The sequence below is a fragment of the Nyctereutes procyonoides genome, unplaced genomic scaffold, assembly GCF_905146905.1.
Source record: "Nyctereutes procyonoides isolate TBG_1078 unplaced genomic scaffold, NYPRO_anot_genome, whole genome shotgun sequence".
NCBI classification, from domain to species: domain Eukaryota; kingdom Metazoa; phylum Chordata; class Mammalia; order Carnivora; family Canidae; genus Nyctereutes; species Nyctereutes procyonoides.
This window is the reverse complement of record NW_026575145.1, coordinates 2429966-2449555: the sequence shown is the minus strand read 5'-3', so window position 1 is coordinate 2449555 and position 19590 is coordinate 2429966. Positions and strand designations below refer to the sequence as shown.

General features: G+C 32.3%; 2 protein-coding genes across 2 annotated transcripts in view; both read right to left on the bottom strand.

Annotated features, from left to right (window-relative positions):
* Positions 1-8626, bottom strand: part of LOC129499366 (ER lumen protein-retaining receptor 1-like) — a 136545-nt gene extending 127919 nt beyond the window's left edge. Inside the window, 1 exon segment of the mRNA XM_055309046.1 lies at positions 8563-8626. Within this exon segment, the coding sequence (XP_055165021.1) occupies positions 8563-8626 (64 nt within the window).
* MDGA2 (MAM domain containing glycosylphosphatidylinositol anchor 2) overlaps positions 7284-19590 on the bottom strand; it is a 788050-nt gene continuing 775743 nt past the window's right edge. The window contains exons 18-19 of the mRNA XM_055309044.1: positions 12478-12583; positions 7284-9625 (exon numbers count right to left, since the gene is read on the bottom strand). Of these exons, the coding sequence (XP_055165019.1) occupies positions 9537-9625; positions 12478-12583 (195 nt within the window). The 3' untranslated portion in view covers positions 7284-9536. The remainder of the gene's footprint in view (positions 9626-12477; positions 12584-19590) is intronic.

Here is a 19590-nt window from a genome sequence, read left to right as displayed (position 1 = left end):
ATTTCTGCCTAGAATATAAACACATATGTGATTCTCAATGGTAACTTTCAGAGAATGCCAAACATATGCTTCCTTACTAGCATTTTTCTTTTTTATACCCTAAAATAGCATGATTATTCAAAAAATAATTTACATTTTAAAGTAATGTCAGAGAGCTTATTTCACTTCTTGTCAGATAAATATAAGCATTAAAATACTTGAATCATTAAAATATTATGGAACTCTTTCTTGCCTATCTTCAAGTTAAAACAGGACAAGGAAATAAGGGTTAGCTATTAGAAGAGGTTTTAAAGAACCTATTCATTACTTTATTAAACTAGTATGTTAAAAAAAACTAATTTCTGTCTTTGCTAAATACTTAATTTGCATTGCCTCATTTCATCATTATGGCATTCTGAGGTGGGTACTGTTATTACCATTCCATTTTTACAGGTGAGCCAAGACTTATGTATTGCTTGTTTTATGCCAGTAATGTCCTAAATTTTCTACACATATTAGCTCCTTAATTAATAACATAATCTCCTTTTATAGCCAAGGGAACTGAGGGAGATGATGCAATGAAGAACCCTGGTAGTCTGATGCCACACTTTTCAATGGTATCTCCACGGGCACTAAGGCACAGAGATTTTAAACCATCTATGCGAGGTCACACCGCTCCTAGTGGTAAAATCAGGATTTGAACTTTAGTTCTTTCCAGCACTCCAAACTTTAACAAATTATGGTTATTTTGATCATGTAGATCAGGATTATTTAAGTGCCCTTTAAAAACCTGTCCCTTCTCTTCCCTCAAGATCAACTGAAACAAAACCACTGGTGCCAAGATTCTGGAGTCTGTTTTCAGCAACTGTTCTAGGAAATTTTGATTCACATTACAGAGTTCAAATGCATTACACCATGCGAAGATTGCCTGTGAGGTTGTCAAATGAAATATACTCTATGTTCATAAATAAGGCTGTATTTCATCAGTCTAAAGATTATTATTATTATTATTTTGCAATTTAACATCTCTGAAATAGGATTTTCTGTTAGAACTAATGGTGTCTTACAATCACAATAAAAACATTTTTTTTTCATTCAGTGGTATGTAAAATTATGTTGTTTTAGATTTGATAAAGTATAGAGGTTCACTGATAATGAAATACAAAATACATTGCCTATTAAACACTGTTCTAGTCAATCCTGGGTTGCACTGTGAAAGGGTACCATCCACATGCAATGAGAGATAGAGTGATGGAAAGAAGACCAGAACACATCCATTATACATAGGTTCATGTGTACCATGGAGATTTACTAACCATTATGAGCTAGAAGAGATGAACTGAAAATACTTTGAAAATGATGTCATTATATAAATAGTGTGTATGTATGTGTGGGCTTGAAGTAAGACTATTAGAGAAAGTGGAAATAATTTGGAAATGCTCACGGCCAAACTGGCACATGTACAATAGACACAACAATTCTCAACTCTGGACTAACTTACATACTGTGTATCCACATACCCAGGAAGGAGAAAGTGGACAAAGAGGACAAGTTATAACTACAGTCCCTGTAGAGTAAAGAAGAGAAAGCAAGAAAAGTGTGTGGTAAAGTGTTGGCATATATATTTATTGTGGTTCTTTATCAAATTTACTTCATCTAAATATTTTAGTTCCATTTTTTTTAGATTATTTAACTTTCCATAATGCATTGTTATGTAATTTTACTTTCCTTTCTGTTCACTTGAAGGTTCTAGTTTGATTAGTCTAATTTTTCAATGCATTCTCCTTATCTGTTCATTTGTCCCCCTCCTGGTGACCTCACTGTTTAAATTTCTGTCCTAAAAGATTTATCATTCTGTTCTTTGAGCCTTTACATGTAATTGGCTGACATTCCATTCATCCTGTCTATATTTTATGTAGTACATACGAAATCTGGAACTGTCCTCAGGAAAATTGTGAAATGAACAGTTTTTGAAACACCATACCTCTCCTCTTTACATGCCTTTCCTTGTTTCTTAGCCCCTCCCAGTAGGTCAGTGTTTTCTTAGCCTATTTTGCTAGAATATTTGAAAACTGTAAACTAATAAAATGTTATCTCCAAATTTTAGAGAACTCTAATATGCTTCCTTAATGAGAGTAGTTATAGTTTGAAAAAAAGATTACTTGAAGAAAGCAATACTAAGCGTGAAGGAGTAGACTGTTGGGTGAGAAATGGCAGGCCCTAGTAGAGGATGTTGATTCAGAATGGATACACTTCTGGTACCCTCAAATACCCCTGAATTGGAAAGGCTTTTTGAGTACATGCAAAATCCCAGTCTTGTACATGACATTGTCAAAAACTAAATCAATGAGAAAGGAAAGGTGCAAGTTTATTTCATTAAAAAATTATACAGACACTGTACTACTTATAGTTTCACTTACTTAACAATTTTTATGTAGTTGCCATGTACTAACACTGTATCACCTTTTATTTGGGGCTCATTGGCCTATTGAATGGTGTTAATTTTGGAAATTAAAACATATAATTCAAAACAGAAACAATTAAAATAACAAAAATTAGTTACCTCTGTTCAACACAATTCCCAAATTTGAAAATTAATTTACCATTATTTGTTCCGTATATAAGAATATAGCTGATGCTACATAAAATATTCCCAGAACTAAATAAATGTCTTATCTTTAAAATTTTATCTTATATTTCAATTATCATATAATTCTTACGAATATTTGGTTGTTTAAATATAATTTATTTTGAGTTCAGTGGATGGTTGGATCTCAAGAAACATATACTGCAACAAACTCTAGAAAGGAGCTATTAAATTTAGCTAGAGCTCATGATCTATCTAATATAAAATTAAGCATAATATTGTATAATTAATATATTTTGGTTGAAAGCAGAGATCCTATGTAGTATTAGTCTCACGTATAGTGATGGCATGTGACACAAAACATGCAGAATTAATTTCATTTTCTTTAGTTTAACCACATAGTAATTTTGTTTGCAAAAACATTGACAACATTTGCCCTTTTATTAAGAAATATATTCACTTTCTGTTAAACTAAGAAGTGCCAGGAATTTGTGTTGCAATTACATTGGTATTTCAGTTGCCTTTACTTCTCATTTTTCTCACACACAGGAGACCTCTTCTGTCTGTGAAATTTCATTGATTTTACCACTGAAAGGTGACATTGTTGCTTAATTCCTAGGTTCATTGAATAAGTTTTATACTAAATATAGCTCTAAATTGTGGATTAATTCAATCATCATTAATCCAATAATCTCCATAGAACCTAGATAAATTGGAAGTACTTAAACTTGTTAAAAGACACAGTTCTTGTCCTGGAGTAGGTTACAATATCAGTTGGGGAGCAGATATTCAGACAAATAAAGAATCCATTAAAGGAACATAGTACCATAGGAAAACAAAAGATGGGTAAGATCCCTAACTTGCTATTAAACCAAATAGCTTATAAAGAATAAACAGTATTTTAATACACAGTTAGGGGTTGACTTTTAAAGACAATTAATGGGTCTGCTAATGATAATTGTATTCACTTTTCTAAAATTTCATGGATACACTTAGAAATACAATACCAAAGGGTGAGAGGAAATTAAGCTGTGCAAGTTAATTGTTAGGATTCCATTTATACTTTGGTTCACACAAATCATTGTCAAGCACTATTATTCGTTTCCCTCAGAAGAAACACATGAAGCCTACAGAGTGCCCCCAAGGAATATGTGGCTGAAACAATCTTCCTAGAGAACATGAGCGCTGTAATCCTTGTTCAATATTTCACCTATCATGCTGAAGCCCAGAGTTACTAAATTGAACTGTAATTCTTAAATCACAGTTCATTCAGGAAGACTTTTTTAATGCCTACTTGTTTAACACAGTCTCTTATAAATGATTCCTCACAAAGGATGTTAAGAATCAACACATAACTTTAATGGGCTAATTGTGCTTCACTGCAGTGTTGAGTCTATAAAAGCTTTTTAATAGTGAAAGAAATGATGGCATTTTCATCTTAATTTGCAAATATAATTGCTATTCTAAATAGCTTTTTGTTTCTAACTTAAGTGCTTATTGACAGCAGAAATTTCCCCAAAACACTAATAGAGTATTTAATATAATTGCATTTATTGAAAGAAAATCCAAGGGAAAATGACATACAGCTATCTGACACTAGTTAGCATAAGTAAAATATCAAAATGAAAAGTAAGTTAAATCTAAACTTTGAGATCTAAAATGTAACTAACATTCAATATAAATTCAACACAACATATATTTGATTAAACTTGTACATTTAAATATACTGATGAGATTCAAGAAATAAAAATGATATCCTGGGAATCCAGGATAACAGTGAAGAGCCATATGAAAACAAACAAACTAACAAGCTAATCCCTATTTCATAGACTTTCTCATCACTTTATTGAAAAATAAGAATATTTTTTAACTCAACTCATGGAAAATTAGAACAGTCAAAATTAAATTCATTCAGTTGTAAATATTCTCTTGAGAAAACTATTTCATTTCCACCCAGAGTTTAGCCTCGATCTGGCTCAAAATTTTGAATACCAATCCCTTAATCTAAATATACTCAATGTGGGTTCAGGGTGGTGAACTCATGACTCATATTTTATTAACTTTTATTCTAAAAATGCCAATTAGGTAGTCCATATGGAAATATGTGGAATAGTTAAATCTCCCTAACTTTCAGTTGTTCCTAAGCAGACACAAACATGTAATGGATTGATTGTGAACTGACAATTGGTCCATTAAAATTTCAAATCTTCGAGCCCTACTTTTTCTATGTAATAATGTATATTTGTAAATATTATGGATACTCAGCAGAGAGCTTTTTAATATCAGATTTGAAAAAAAAGTTCTGTTCATTCGTGGTAGCTTTTCTCCTAAGTTAAAGTAAAAAAATGTCAGAGACAGCTTTTTAAAAATAAGCACTAAGAAAATGAATTAAACTGGTAGACACAAAAGGAATGTTGTGTGAAAGGAAATAGCATGGGATTGAACCCTATGATTTTATTGTTTTCACAGAAAATGCAGTAACTCCTCATTGATATCAACTACCCAGTTGCAAGAAGAGTATAGACCTTCTGCTTCGTTGAGATGGAGGCAAAGCAATTTGTAAAAAGTAGGCATAACCAAGATGGAAATGAATTTGAAGTGTATTTTTTTCCAGTTTAAATGCTGTTATGAGGCCCTGATCTTTGAAAGGCACATTAAAAAAAGTTTCGTTTGTTTTGTTGTTGTTAAATAAATCTCATTCAAAAGAATCCTTTGAAAATCACTCTATCAAAATCATATTAGTCTGTCATCATCTTTCAAATCACTAATCAAATCAGACAAAATAGGTCATGAAAAATACCAATGCCAGTTTCATACAGTCTTAAGTATAGAACTGAATTAATTAATTGTTCTTCAAGTTATGCATTTTGACAAGTAAGTTTATTATGAAGTCTTAAAATAAAAATGCATGTTTGGTCAAAAGTTAATACAGTTGTCATTCATATTTTGTCATATTTTAAAATATAAAAGAGTGGGATTATTTTTACTATTTGTAACATGATGTAACTGACTAGCTGCTTTTTAATTCTGATTATAATTATCACAATTCATTGCCATGCCAAAGTCAATTCTGTGATATATGTGAAAGGAAGTACCATTAATTTAGCCTATTGTATGACTTTGTAGTGTATCATGCATCTTTCAAATCTCTTAAAGAAAAGTTAATGGCAGGCCAAACTTCTGACTAAGTACTACGAATCATACAAAACAAGAAAACATTTCAAACCAGGGATATATAGCATATTGTAATTCATGATGGAACTAAAAATAGGTAGCAGGAAAAAAAATGACAGCAGGGCTAGGTATGTATATAATGTATGTGAGGGAAGACTCAGATTTTTTTAAAGCACAAAATAGAAGTTATGTTATTTTTGAATAATGCATAGGCAATGAGTATTTAATATAAATGTCCTACAAATATGATAAAGCATCATTTTCTCTTTTGAGATTGTTGAAAAGGAATGATATTGAGCACAATTTGACTCTTCTGGAGACCTTAGTGAATTTGGTGAATTTCAACATATCTAAGATGTCATCAGCTTTAATATGCACTTTTATTTTATATATCACTACACAGAAATGCTACCAATTGGAATTAAAATAGGTCCAGTTGCACAGATGTTAAAATGTGGAAGAATAAGCATCTTTGTAACACAGTAAGCTCCTAATTAATCGGATCAATTACTGACACTAGGAGATTACATGGTATAATCTTTCTCCCAGAGAATTAAAAGGTCCATTGCCTGATGCCTTCCTATGAAGAAAAGCAACAACAATAAAAAGGGCATCAATACACTCAAAATGTTATCAAAAAGGAAAAGGGGAAATATGTTGGTGAGTTCAACTCATAATAAATACATGAAATATTAGGAAAAGAAAGGCAGTTATAAGTCCTTGAAAGTCATCATGATTATAACTAATGTTAAACAGGAGATTACTTAACACAGTTTACGTTTCACTTACCCCAACCTTTTAAAATTTCCCTTTTCAAAATTCATTTTCATTAAATTAAAGCAACTAAATATTTGATCTGGAGTGAAAAACATTGATTCAGATTCTAAGAATGTTGGTTTATATAAGTCATCCAGAACCCACTTGAGACAGCTATTCTAATTTATTATCATATCAATAAATCTGATTGTTTTGCAGTTCCTCTGATTACCCCTTTGTTCTTGGCATTCATCTGCAATTTTTCAAAAATTTAATCAAAATTAATTTTTGTAGTACCAGCCAGTTCTCAGAAACTTCTGAAGCTTGTGTATTCCTTACTGCGTGAAAGGTTATAGAAAGACTTTATTGTTTCATGAGTGTCTTGTAGAAGGATTAAACCTTTCACTTATAACAATTTCTTTATGCAGGGTTACTAAGGAGAAAAGGATTATTTTCCTGGAAACGACAAATGTCTATCCAAATATTCTGAATATAGATTTTCTTTTTAGTTTTTTGCAAAAGTCTCTCAAATCAAATTCAAGATAAGAAGGCAGAAATGAACTAAGCCTCTCTTTAGATGAAAACAATTTTATTAATATTACCAGCAACGAGTGTGTAGAAAATCAATTAGGAAGGATGATCCACTAATAAGAGATAGGGTAGAGAAGAGGTTAGGTGCCACACAAAATGGAAGCCAAGGTGAAGGAAAATTAGTCAATAATTAGCTAAGTGCCCCAAATACTGTTTAATCTCTTTGGTTCGATAAAACAGATGGTTGACTGTAATTTTGAAAATTTTCAATATATCTGATTTGTTCAAATAAGTTATAAAGCTTACTAGTTATGTATGTTTAACTTAAAGGACTTGGTTTAACTTTATTTTGTCACTGCCTAGATATTCCGACTGGTCCCCTCTTTAACTATGAAAATATGCATTAAATTCCAAGTTCACATTTGTTTCATATTTTACTTTCACAAGTTTGACTTTTGTTGTTGTTACATGTATGAAAAATATGGAAGAATGCATCAGGGGTTCCTATTAAACTCTATCCTGCAGACATTAAAGTTTATGAAGCCCTGAAGATTAATCCCATGGTAACAGAACCAGTAAATTGTATAACTAGTCTCATTTTGGTGACAAGTAAACATTGCTCAACAAACACACATACCGCTTTGCATACCTTACCTGGAAAGAGGCTTTATTGAACATAGCTGTAAAATTATCTTTTAAGTTGAATTACTGAATTTGCACAAACATTTCTACAGAATTTTTTCTTTTAAAAATCAAGCTTTGTCATTTTTCCACTACATTTTGTTGTGCTTTTTATATTAATATTTGCAAATGTTATAATTTAATACTTATATCCCAATTACTTGCATAATCAGTTTTTTTAATCCTGGGGTGTTGAAAGAACATATAATAATAATAATAATTAATAATAATAATAATAATCTTCTTCTTTAGACAAAAGTCTTTTTAAATGAAGTTAAAAGCTGAGATAATTTAAGGAAAAAGGTCTTCAAATTTTCATAGCCAACAGGTTTAAGTGAAATTTACAATGCATTGGAAAACTGGCTGGTTAAAGTTATGATTTGTCCTCAGGTAGCTCAAAATCATTTTTACAGGTTTTTGTTTTTTTGTAAAAGTGTTTTTAATCTTGGTAAAATAATAAAATAATATTTCACAATTTGCACAGAGTCTGACTAAAGGGCAGAGGCATATTACCCTCAGTGTTTAGAATAAAGCCAGATTTTTCAGGCCCAGTTCCGCTGTAGAGTTTGTATGCACTGCAATCACAAACATTTTCTTGCTCCCTCTAAAGCTAGGGCCAATTTCATTTCAAATGGAGGTTAGAGTAAAAAATCACTCTTGTGTTTTACCACCTTCTGCGCTAAGTATTATCTTAACAACCTTTTGCTCTGGTTGACCCATTTAATAACCTGGAAGAAAAAAGTGTTGCTCCCATGTCTGGTCTCAATGGAAGTTATTTTCTAATGGACAATAAGCTGAAAGGCCATGGCTGTCTAGGAGGTCAAACAACAAATATCTCGTCTGCATGGGCTTACGCAGCAGCTCCGGTCCTTTCTTCTTCAGAAGCGGCTTTTGTTGGGTTGCCTGTAATTTGCACATTTCGGCTCTGTAGTTTGTTTATAAAATAGTTTTACACAAACCACTCTCAGCAGTGCAAGCTTCTGAGTTGAAAATTATTCAGGCTTGTTTCATTGAAGGCACTTGGTTTCCATGGCAATTTATAAAAGATGGTGGTTTGGTTTCTTCATTGGAACAGATGACTTAGTTTGGGTGTTCAAGTGGCCGCAAGCAAACTCCGATAAGCCTGTGTAATATGTAAGCCCAGGTTTACCATCCTGGATAGTAATGCATGCAAAAAGAGACAGCATATAGTTATCTAGCTTAGCCATGGGAGGAAAACAAATAATAACAATAAAGGTGGGATGGGGACAGTTGGGGAGGAGCATGAATGTTTTAAATAATTCTGAGTTCGGGTTATTTTCAAGGAAGGGTAACAACCAAAGGTAAAAGGGCCTACATTTATTTAATTCTCTACGTAAAACCTTCTTGAAAGGAAAATAAATGCCAGCTCTTCACGTACCCTGTTTACAGTGAGGTTTTTGTTGGCAGGCCATTAGGTTTCCATGGTAACAAGCAAACTATTCATTTGAAACAAAACCAGCCATGACTTTGTGCTTTGACAAGGATTTCTATAGCTTTTTTTTTTTTTTTTTCCAGAGTTCAACCAGATGACCAGATGACGCTGTAATCTTTTTAGCCACAAAAGCACCTGAAGGTCTCTTCTCTACTCAGGTCAAGATTATCTTTTATATGTAGTTTGGAATAAGTTATACTTCCATGATGTCTTTTTATCCCCAGTGCCTTAAAAAATTCGTTTTTATTATTTTATTTTTGAGTCAGTAGTCAGTGGAGGAATCTTTGGTAGTTTGTTTTTTCAATGTCCATTTACAAAGACTCTTTCTTCATGCCAGTGCCTGGTGAATCTTTTATAGCCTCTGCCAGGATAAGGTCACCTTCGAGGACTTAAGATAGAGATGAGGACGATGACTGGAAAAAGCCATAGATGTACTAAAATTCCAACAGCACCATCAACAGAATCTAAAGACAAGGAAAATAATGCCAAGAAACAAACAACAAAAAAAGAGAATAAATATTCCACGTAGCTACCGATACAACTCTGATACACTAATAAAACAATAGTAGTATATGGGAAACATTTTTGGAAAATAATTTGTTTTATTAGTCAATTTCCAAGACATGTGAAAAGGAAAATAAATGTGTGGCTAGAAATTTGATAAAATAAAATATTTTAAGTTGATATGATATACTGTGAAAACTTATCCAGAAAGTATTTGTGTTTGTGGCTGAGCTCAACCTCAGAGTTCTGCATGCCACATGGAAATATGTACACATAAGGGGAGGTGGGCGGGGAGGATGGGGTGACTGGGTAACGGGCACTGAGGGGGGCACTGGATAGGATGAGCACTGGGTGTTATACTATATGTTGGTAAATCGAACTCTGATAAAAAATATACAAAAAATATTATCTAACATCTAAAAAGTAAAAAACATAAAGCATTTGGCAAGCTCTGCTAAAAAAATAAAAAGGGAAATATGTTCACATAGAAAAGTCTTGGAAATCCTGAGTTCAGTTTTTTTTTTTTCCAAAGCTTCCAGAAATGATTAAGATTAACGACTTGAGTGAAAAACTACTTTTTATGAAAACTAGGAAGGGATTGTCATGGATAGAAAAATCAGCTACCACAGACCGTGGATTATATATGCTTAGAATGATCCAATACCTTTAAATTGAATAAATAATTATCTCTTTAGTATGGTTTTTAGAAGCACTATGTCATTTATTTAACTAAAAAAAATCCTTTCCACCATTCTGCCTTAAGAGTCCTATCATAATTGGTGTTTCAAGTAGAGCTTTACATCCAGGTGATACCTCCTTGGAATGTATACCTTGCCCCGGAGGGCTAACATGGCCAAGCCCGATAATTCACTCACCTGGCTTAAATCACAAAATGGTTCTTACCTAGGAAAAAGCTGGGTTTTGAAGACGACAGACAACCTCAGCTTTTATAGTGTGGGCCTTAGTACCGTTTACTGCCTGAGAAGTAAATGGGAACCTGAGCAGTTAAGAAGAGGCTTTTGGCTGCCAAGCCGGTTTGTACTTAGAAATTAACATTAATTTAATATTCCCCAAACGCTAATTGTCAAAATGAGCTTAATAAATGCTAGTTAAATGGATATAGAATACTTTCTCATGCCAAAGAGAAGGGTTTTGTTTAATTAGGGTTGTTTCCTCTGATTTACAGAAGCTAAATAAAAATACTTCCAATGTGTACAGATATATCTTATTTAGAACAGCCACACATTTCTCTGACTTTAGAGGAGATGAAATCTGATTTTGAAAGTGTTCTACTCTGTAACAATAAGGTCCTTTGGGGTTTTATCATTATTTCCCTGTTGCTACTCTTAGCACATCTGTTTTCTCCATGAGGGAGTATATTCTTTCTTGCATTCCTCATTTGGAAAGTTTAATTCAAAATTTGAATTTAATTTGTAATAGTTTGGTGATTAAATTATCTAAAAGTAAGATTTCTGTGTAAGATGGTAACTACCATCAGTTACTTTAATGTTATTGTGACTGATTCACATTATGAAATCCAAAAGAAATCCCATTCTCCTCCAACAAGGAGCATATATGTTTTTCTGTGCATTTGACAAACCTACTTCATTTTGGTATTGCTACTGTTTTTTTAAAGCAAAATTAGCCAGACATGGGGAGACATTTCTACTAAATTTGTTACTTGAAACGCTATGTGTAATGACAAAAAGGTGAAAACTGAGCAAAGTGGCTCATTGTTATACACAATCTTAGGTTTTGTCTTTTTACAATGCTTAAAAATGGAGTCAGTTCAGTTCACATGAACAATCAGTAGATAGTTGCAGAAAATTAACTCTTAACATGTAGACTAATTTCTCACTAAATATACTCAACAAAGACTCTGATCTACTCCAGACTTAAAATGGATTTTCATGCTCTTTTATACATACTAAATAATTGATGAGTTATTTGTGTAAATTTAGCTTAATTGATACCCCTCTATGTAACCACAAAATTAAAGATTCCTGATGGGCCTTTGAAAATACTTTAAGTGGAAGGATCTTTAAAAGACACGATTTTAGTTTTCTCAACTTCACATGGATAATATGGAGATGAAGACTTTAGGAAACAGCTCAACACATAATTCTGATATTTCTTTGCATTATTTATAGTTTTTAATTTATATCTTATCCAAAACATATTTGTGGTGACAAAATAAAATTTGAAGATATCGTTAAACTCAATCCAAAGTAAAAAATGAAACCAAATTGCTAAACGAGATTGTGATGCACATAGATGAATTATACCAGGATACCAGAAAAAAATGTGCTTATCTATTACGTATTGCATATAGTTAGGCTCTTCACAATAGTGAATCTGTTAAAATGACTGGCAAAAGACAGACCTAGAAAATATATTCATAAATGGGGGAGGGAGGATAAAAACAGCTATGGCTATATAAATGTATGCTGAGTATATAGATCAGCCAAATATTTTTCTTTTAGCTAAATATTTTAATAAAAGTAAAAAAGTCCTCTGAAAATAATAATATAAATTAAACACTTTTTAAAAATCTTAATTAAAAATCAAAGTGTGCTTGCCTTACACAGACCAAAACCAAAATTACTTTTATCTTATCTTAGACCAAATGTGCCTACCATCAAATTTAATACTTGTTTTAAAGATGTCTTCAAAATTGTAGGGTCTCACGTATAAAGAATTTCTAAATTAACAAACTAAAAATAAGTGAGTTTTAAAAATTAGACAGTTTTAGTTTAATAGTTACTATGTTCCTTCAACATCACATTAAACCAATCTAAGAATAGACACTTACTCTTAGTCGTTAGGTCTTGTTTTGCACATTCTCCTTCTGCAATTGATACATCATCAATGGCAATGTCACCTTCTATGCCAGGACCTCGAATACCTTCAAAAATGAGCTACAAATATGAATGAAACAAACCTAAGTGTAGATCTTTGATTTGTAGATGGATTCATATTGAGAAATTGAAAAGCCAAACTTAAAATTGACACCAATTCTGAAATCATTTATCATCAATGGTCTTCATAATTGTTACTTACAAAAAAAACATAAATGTTCTTAACAAAACCAATTAACAGGATTGCTAATTAAAACTAGTTTTAAGGAATTAAAAGCTCCATGCTGATTTTAAAACAAAACTAAACTTAACTGGATAATAAAAAACTACTACTATTATAACCCCTAGCTCTTTTCATTTTCAGGGTTAGGGAACAATTTTTATCTGAACAGTACTTCTCTGCAATAGATGCCCTCCAAATTTGTCTACACATACAACATTGGTTTTCTAGAAATATTTTATGGAATGAATCAGTTCTGGATTCTTTACAACAGTAGTATGTTTATCAAAGCCCAGAATAAGGGATTACCATCTCTGTGAAATTTGTTTACTCTCTTGAAAAAATGTGAATAAGTTTCTCATATTTCCCATATGTTATGATATACCTCTATGATTTCACTTTTTACATTGTATTTTTAAACACCTGAAGATATTTATGGGTTTACTTATGTTGAGTGTTTAATGGCAGACTTTTGCATTTCCAATATCTAGAACAGTGATTGGCACTGAGGTTTAATACATGAAAGTTGATAGAATAGATTAGTTAAATCAGTCTCCTTTTATTACTCAATTGAATTCTAAATTCAATGACAATATAAGGACAATTAGCAAATTTTTATTATTTCATTTTTACAGAAATAAGACTGCTTTAAAATTTTCTCTATAACGCCACAACTATTCCTTTCTTCTAGCAAAACCCTTTAATCCTTTTATATGAAAAGGCAACCTATGCATTTAGTGATTGTATTCACAAAAATTTCTACATGCCAAAAGGAAATATCTACTTTGGTCTTTCCAAGGAAAAATTAGCTTAATGAAGAGGTGTTTCAAAATCAAGCTGATGTGTGCATTTCCATACAATTTCTAGCCTAACTTCATTGCAACAAATTAGAGGGAAAGTCCATTTTTATCAATGTCAAAATTTTTGGTTTCATTTTTTTGTCTTTAAAAGTATCTTAATATGGCGCCTTATAGGCAAGTTTATGAAGATTCTCAGAAAACTTAGGCTACTTTTGAGAAATTGATCTGTTGTTTTCTGATATGCTATCATAATTTTATCAATAGAAATCTCTAACTGGTAAGTAGAAGCATTAGTTATCAACTTTTGTATTGAGTTCCTTTCCCCCACTTGAATATAGTCCATATGAGCAAAAATAATTTTCATGATTTGGTAGGAAAAAAAGTTTAAGAAATTTTTATTACTATTAATTTGTGTAGAAAGGGTTTTTTGCTGATCTGTGTTGAGATAAATAAGTTAACAGAGATTGCCAAAAGCCATTTCTTTAAAAACCATCCAAAATGTCATGTATAACTGAAGCCAAAATAAAATGGTGGACTAGAATTAAAATATGATATAGAATCATGTTAGCAGTATATGGATTCTCAGTCCTCAGAGAAAATTGGCAATGAAACATTACTTTGGCTGTCTGTAAATAAAGATTTGCACTGACTTAGGTAGTGTTCTGAAACTTATCTGGAAAGTTAAAAAATCCTCAGAGGACTGTTTAAATAACAAGGTCTAAAAATGAGAATTAAAAGAAAACAAATCAATGCTATAAAAGTTGAAGAGCACTGAAATCAGAAAAGGGGAAGTCATTTCAATGACTGTGGAATACTGCACATTATGGATATCACATAATTTATTTAACCATTGTTAAATATTGATATTAGTGATATTGTTAGACATTAAAATTATTTTCAACTTTTCTGAATAAGGCTGAGATGAATGCATTTTATATTTTATTTTATATTTTTTAATTTATTATTTTTAAGTCAACTCCATGCCTAGCATGGAGTCTAATGTGAGCTCAAACTCATGACCCTGAGATCAAGACCTGCACTGAGATCCAGAGTCAGATGCTTATCTGATGGAGCCAGCCAGGTGCCCCAAGATGAATGCATTTAAAAACATTAATATACACACTTTCTAAGAGTGCATGGCTCTTTAAGATCATCAGCAGCATTATTGCCTTTATCCCAACCATGGTTTTTTAAGCCATTAGGTATTTATTCTTGTTGGGATATGTGTTGCTTACCTGGTCAAGAATCAATGTTAGAGTAAATCAGTGGTTATTCCCACCCCCTTCTTAGTTTTAATCATGTGATGCTGAATCTTCTCTCCTGAAGATAACAACATGAATGGAGTTTTATCTTGGAAAAAGTCAGAACTCACAGATTCATGCTGATATGAGTTTTATTCTATAAAATCCAACATGCTCCACTTTGGCCACTTGGCTAATACTTAATTGAATAAAAGTGGAGCATTATTATTGCAATTCTTTCCTTTTTGCAGGTATTATAAAGGATCAAATGGAATAAAGGATAGATTTTTGCCTCCTAGTCAGGTTTTAATCCTGGACTGAAGCAGGAATAGGAATGCATTAGTCTGGAAAATGTGATTTGGTCAAGAGGAAACTTCCTCAGCAACCAAGAGTTTTAATTTTAAAAAATGGTGTGGGTAAGGATGGTTGTAAGCCTTACTTGTAGAGTGCATTAAGGGGTTTGCAAGGCAGTCACAGCAAAGAAGAGGACCACATTCCCATATGCTTTCAATGGAAAGTGAAGTGTCGGTGAGGAGACTGGATAAGGTAGATGAGAATGTTCTGCACATGATCACACTTGAAATTTAAACAGATGAAGTTGAAATCGTAATCTTTTCATTGGAAAGAACGCTGGTGAAACAGGTTTAGGAATACATGGATTTTCCATCTTGGGTATGTAGAGGTGAATAAGTGATAAAATTATCCATCCAAGTAGAATTTGTCATTTAAAGGACACAATTATTTTCACTTAGCAAGTTCTAGTAACCTGGAGGTAGGTGTCAACATAAAAAAGGTGGGATTATTAAAAACAATGAAAACTAAAAGGTTTAAGTCACCATATTTTTTTCTGAACTTTTCAAAGCTTCTTGCCCTGGAATGATGTTGCCATTGCTCAAGCATTTCAAAATTTCTTACACTGACTTTAAATTATTAATCATGCTTCCTTTTCCCATTAACTTCCATTTACCCTCCCTTCCTCCTGCCTCCTTGTGCAAGTGAGACCTAGCCTTGTGCTTAAACACAAGGTCGAAGACAGAGTCCTGAAGCAGAGAGGTTGTGAAGGATGCTGCTATACTTTCTTGAGAGGAAGAGTTAAATGTCAGAGTAGATGGACTGATGCAATTTAATGTGTGTGCTGCCTCCCTGCAATATATTTACTGTAAGTGGGTAGCTGGTGGGACAAGAAAAATAAAAATCAAAGAAAGTTGAATTGTCATGTGTCCAGAGGACTGCCTAAATCTAGAACATTCTCTCCTATGCATATTTCATCCCTTGTTGATCCTGAATGACTTAAGTGTTACAGTAATAAAAGTTGGCTGATTTGTAGACCTATTATTTACATTCATCTGTACAACTATGGATAATACAGTTTGTCACTGAGTAAAGCAACTGAATTACTTTCTGTATAAGCATAGCGGGTGTTTTATATATCATGTGTGGAAATAAATTAGAGATGTTTTGTATATTATGTGTGGAAATAAATCAGATAATTACAGTAGTTATTAGTAGGATGATAAAAATAATTTCTGGCAATTAGTCTCTTGAGACAGTTACATAATTAGTGTTTTTAATATTTATTCGTAATCTTGTGACGATAGGGAATCCAATTCAGTATGTGAGAGAAATACTATAGTCCTCCTCAGGGTCCTATTTGAACATGAAGAAAAAGATCCTGTGCAGGATGTTTGTTTACTTTTAATTTCCATAGCAGTTTGGCTTTTAAGAAGATACAGATTTTTTTTTACCTCCTTCTAATTCTCACAAAGAGATATTTATTGCGTTGTTCTTTTTATGTTCTGAATTCCGATTCCAACTATATCTTTGAATTATTATAACAAAATTTTATAGATTCTAATACACCCATAAGTGGCTTCTAGACTAAGTCCTAGAGGAATACTTTTTCCCTTATATTTCTTATTGTTAAGTAGATAATAGAAATAAAATGCATTAAAACTCAATTTAAACATGTACCTTGGCCAAACTTTCAATTGTTTATAAAATAAATCCTTGGTCACAAACATCTTTTTCTTAGTCATAAAAAGGAGAAACCATAACAATTCATTATGATATATCTCAATTTGGAAGCTGTAATCTGTATGCAATGAAAAACAATCTGATTTTTATTCATTTAGAAAAATGCTCTCTAGTTTAATAGGTTAAATTTTGTCATATTTTTATGAAGTACCATCATGATTCTGATTCCTATTCCATTAGAGGAATAAAACTATGTTCCTTTCCTCTTCAGTACTTCTGAAATGCATCTAGTTTAATTGCCATGAAGGAATTAATGGCATCTATATACTTGGGGAGAAACTGTTAAAGTTTAGGTTTCCTAAGAGGGGGCTCAATTTATGCAAAACCTGTCACACAATCACACTGATATTATTTAAAATGGTTTGCCTTAACTGAAATGACAAGTTTTAAATTTTATATGTTTTCACAGTATGTGCTTGCAATTCGGCAAACTTAATACGCAAGAAATACTGCATGATTAGAAAATTAACTCTTGATGGGTACATTTAAATAAGAAGTTAATAAAATGTATGTGGACTTGTGTTATTACAATGACACTACACAAAATTATTTCAATCCATTGATTGACAATTTCTTACATATATTATAGTGCTTTAAAGCTTATAGATATATATATGTCAGTATAGAGGTATATAAATGATGCTATTAAAGGCTGTGTTCCAAAATAGTTTCTCTGTAAGGAAGGAAGAGCTCCATGCAACAGTAATGAGTGAAAGACAGGGAGTCAAAGAATACGATGCACTTCTGATGATGTGACTTCAATGTTAATGATGCCTTCTGCAAATGTTCACAGCATATTTTCTTCAAGACAAGAGATACATTGCTTCTGATTATTGCTGCTAAGGCAAGCACAAAGTCTAAGAATGCAGTTTGAAAACTGACAGAGTACATCACTTGCAAAAATTCCAGGATACAAATAAAGTCCAAAATAGCTATTAATATTGGAAAATGTTTCCAGTGGTACTTTGGGAGCCACTGCCATGTCTATATAATGGCCCTGGAATTTGGCTCAGAATGCCAGATTATATATATATATATATATATATATATATATATATATATATATATATGATTATGTGTTATATAGTAAGGAGGACAATATATTCCAGATCATTATCATTATTAGCTAGATAAGCATGAAGGCAGCACAATGTAATAAGAGAACTAAAATCTCTTTTCAATCCCTATTTAATGTTAAGGATTTATGTGATTTAAGATAAACGTCAAAATGTCTCAAAATCATTTTGAAATCTTTAAATGAGGGCATAAGAGTAGAAGATATCCAGAATTCCTTTCACCTATAACAAGAAAACATAGGGATCCCTGGGTGGCGCAGTGGTTTGGTGCCTGCCTTTGGCCCAGGGCGCGATCCTGGAGACCCGGGATCGAATCCCACGTCGGGCTCCCGGTGCATGGAGCCTGCTTCTTCCTCTGCCTGTGTCTCTGCCTCTCTCTCTCTCTCTCTCTCTCTCCCTCTCTCTGACTATCATAAAAAATAATAATAAAGATTTTAAAAAAAACAAGAAAACATAAAGACTGTATTTTATGTTTTCAGAAACTCTCTATATTTTCCCCCTGGAAAGCATTTGGAATATACTATGAAAAGAATTAAAGCATTAAAGAGGATGGTTAAATATTTTTCTTGGTGTAACATAAATGATAAGCAACATTCTAAGATAACGCTGTATCAATTTTACTTTTTTGGAGATTTTGCTGTTATCCTCCCAAATCCTGCAAAATATATTTTCATCACAAGCACTGATCATACTAAATTAATTCTTGACAAAGAGCCCCAAAGGGAATTTCAGTAGGATAAAACTTCTATTTACCCTGAGAAGTACTACACAATTTTATTTTCATCTAAACAAACTAATTGGACACACTCAAACAAAGGACTTTGCAAGTGGTTGTTTTTTAAAGGGTTTATAAATCAAAATAATTTAAACGCATGCAACTCCAAACAAATAAAACAACCTAAGTGTCAGTGCAGCAGAGGCTCAAAATCACTTATATCTCATTTAAAATTCCAAGAGGTATGGGATATCCTTTCCACTTGAATTAAAGACATTCTACAATGCCACAAAGCTACATTTGAGTAATATTAAAACTTCTCAGAACTTAATTTATATGTTAATATATTCTGTGCAGTTTTGACTGTGCTTTCCTGGTAGGCATCACATACCAAAGCAAGTATATCTGAAAAGCTTGACAGTTTACAAATGATTTTTGAGTAAAAAATGCTTTGTCTGAAAAAAGTTCAAAACAATGAAAAACTCAAAACCAAAACAGAATAAAAGCAAAATATGGGGTAGACTGATGTAGTTGTGTTTCATGTCTCCTTCAAAAATCAAGACTAATGACACAATAGTCATAACACTTTAGTCAACAGACCTAAGACCTTTAGTCAACAGACCTAGAAATATGTTAGAGAATGAAAGAACATAGAAATCCAAAATAAGAATATGATTTTATGTATATTATTTTTGACTGGTAATCCAAATAGCTTTACAATGCTTCATTAAAAACTGCTATTCTTAAAACAAACAAACAAACTACTACTCTTCATTTGCTTCCAGCCAAGACAGATTTAATAGGAACTCGATCTATCTTCTCATTAGAAAAAGCCAAATAACTGGAGAAAATATATAAAACAATAAACATTAGGCAATGAAGAACAATGATCAATGAGTGATAAGAATCAAACAAAGTGAGCCCTATGACTGCCCTATATAGAACTGATAAATCATGGTGCAAGCAGAAAGATAGAGCTTG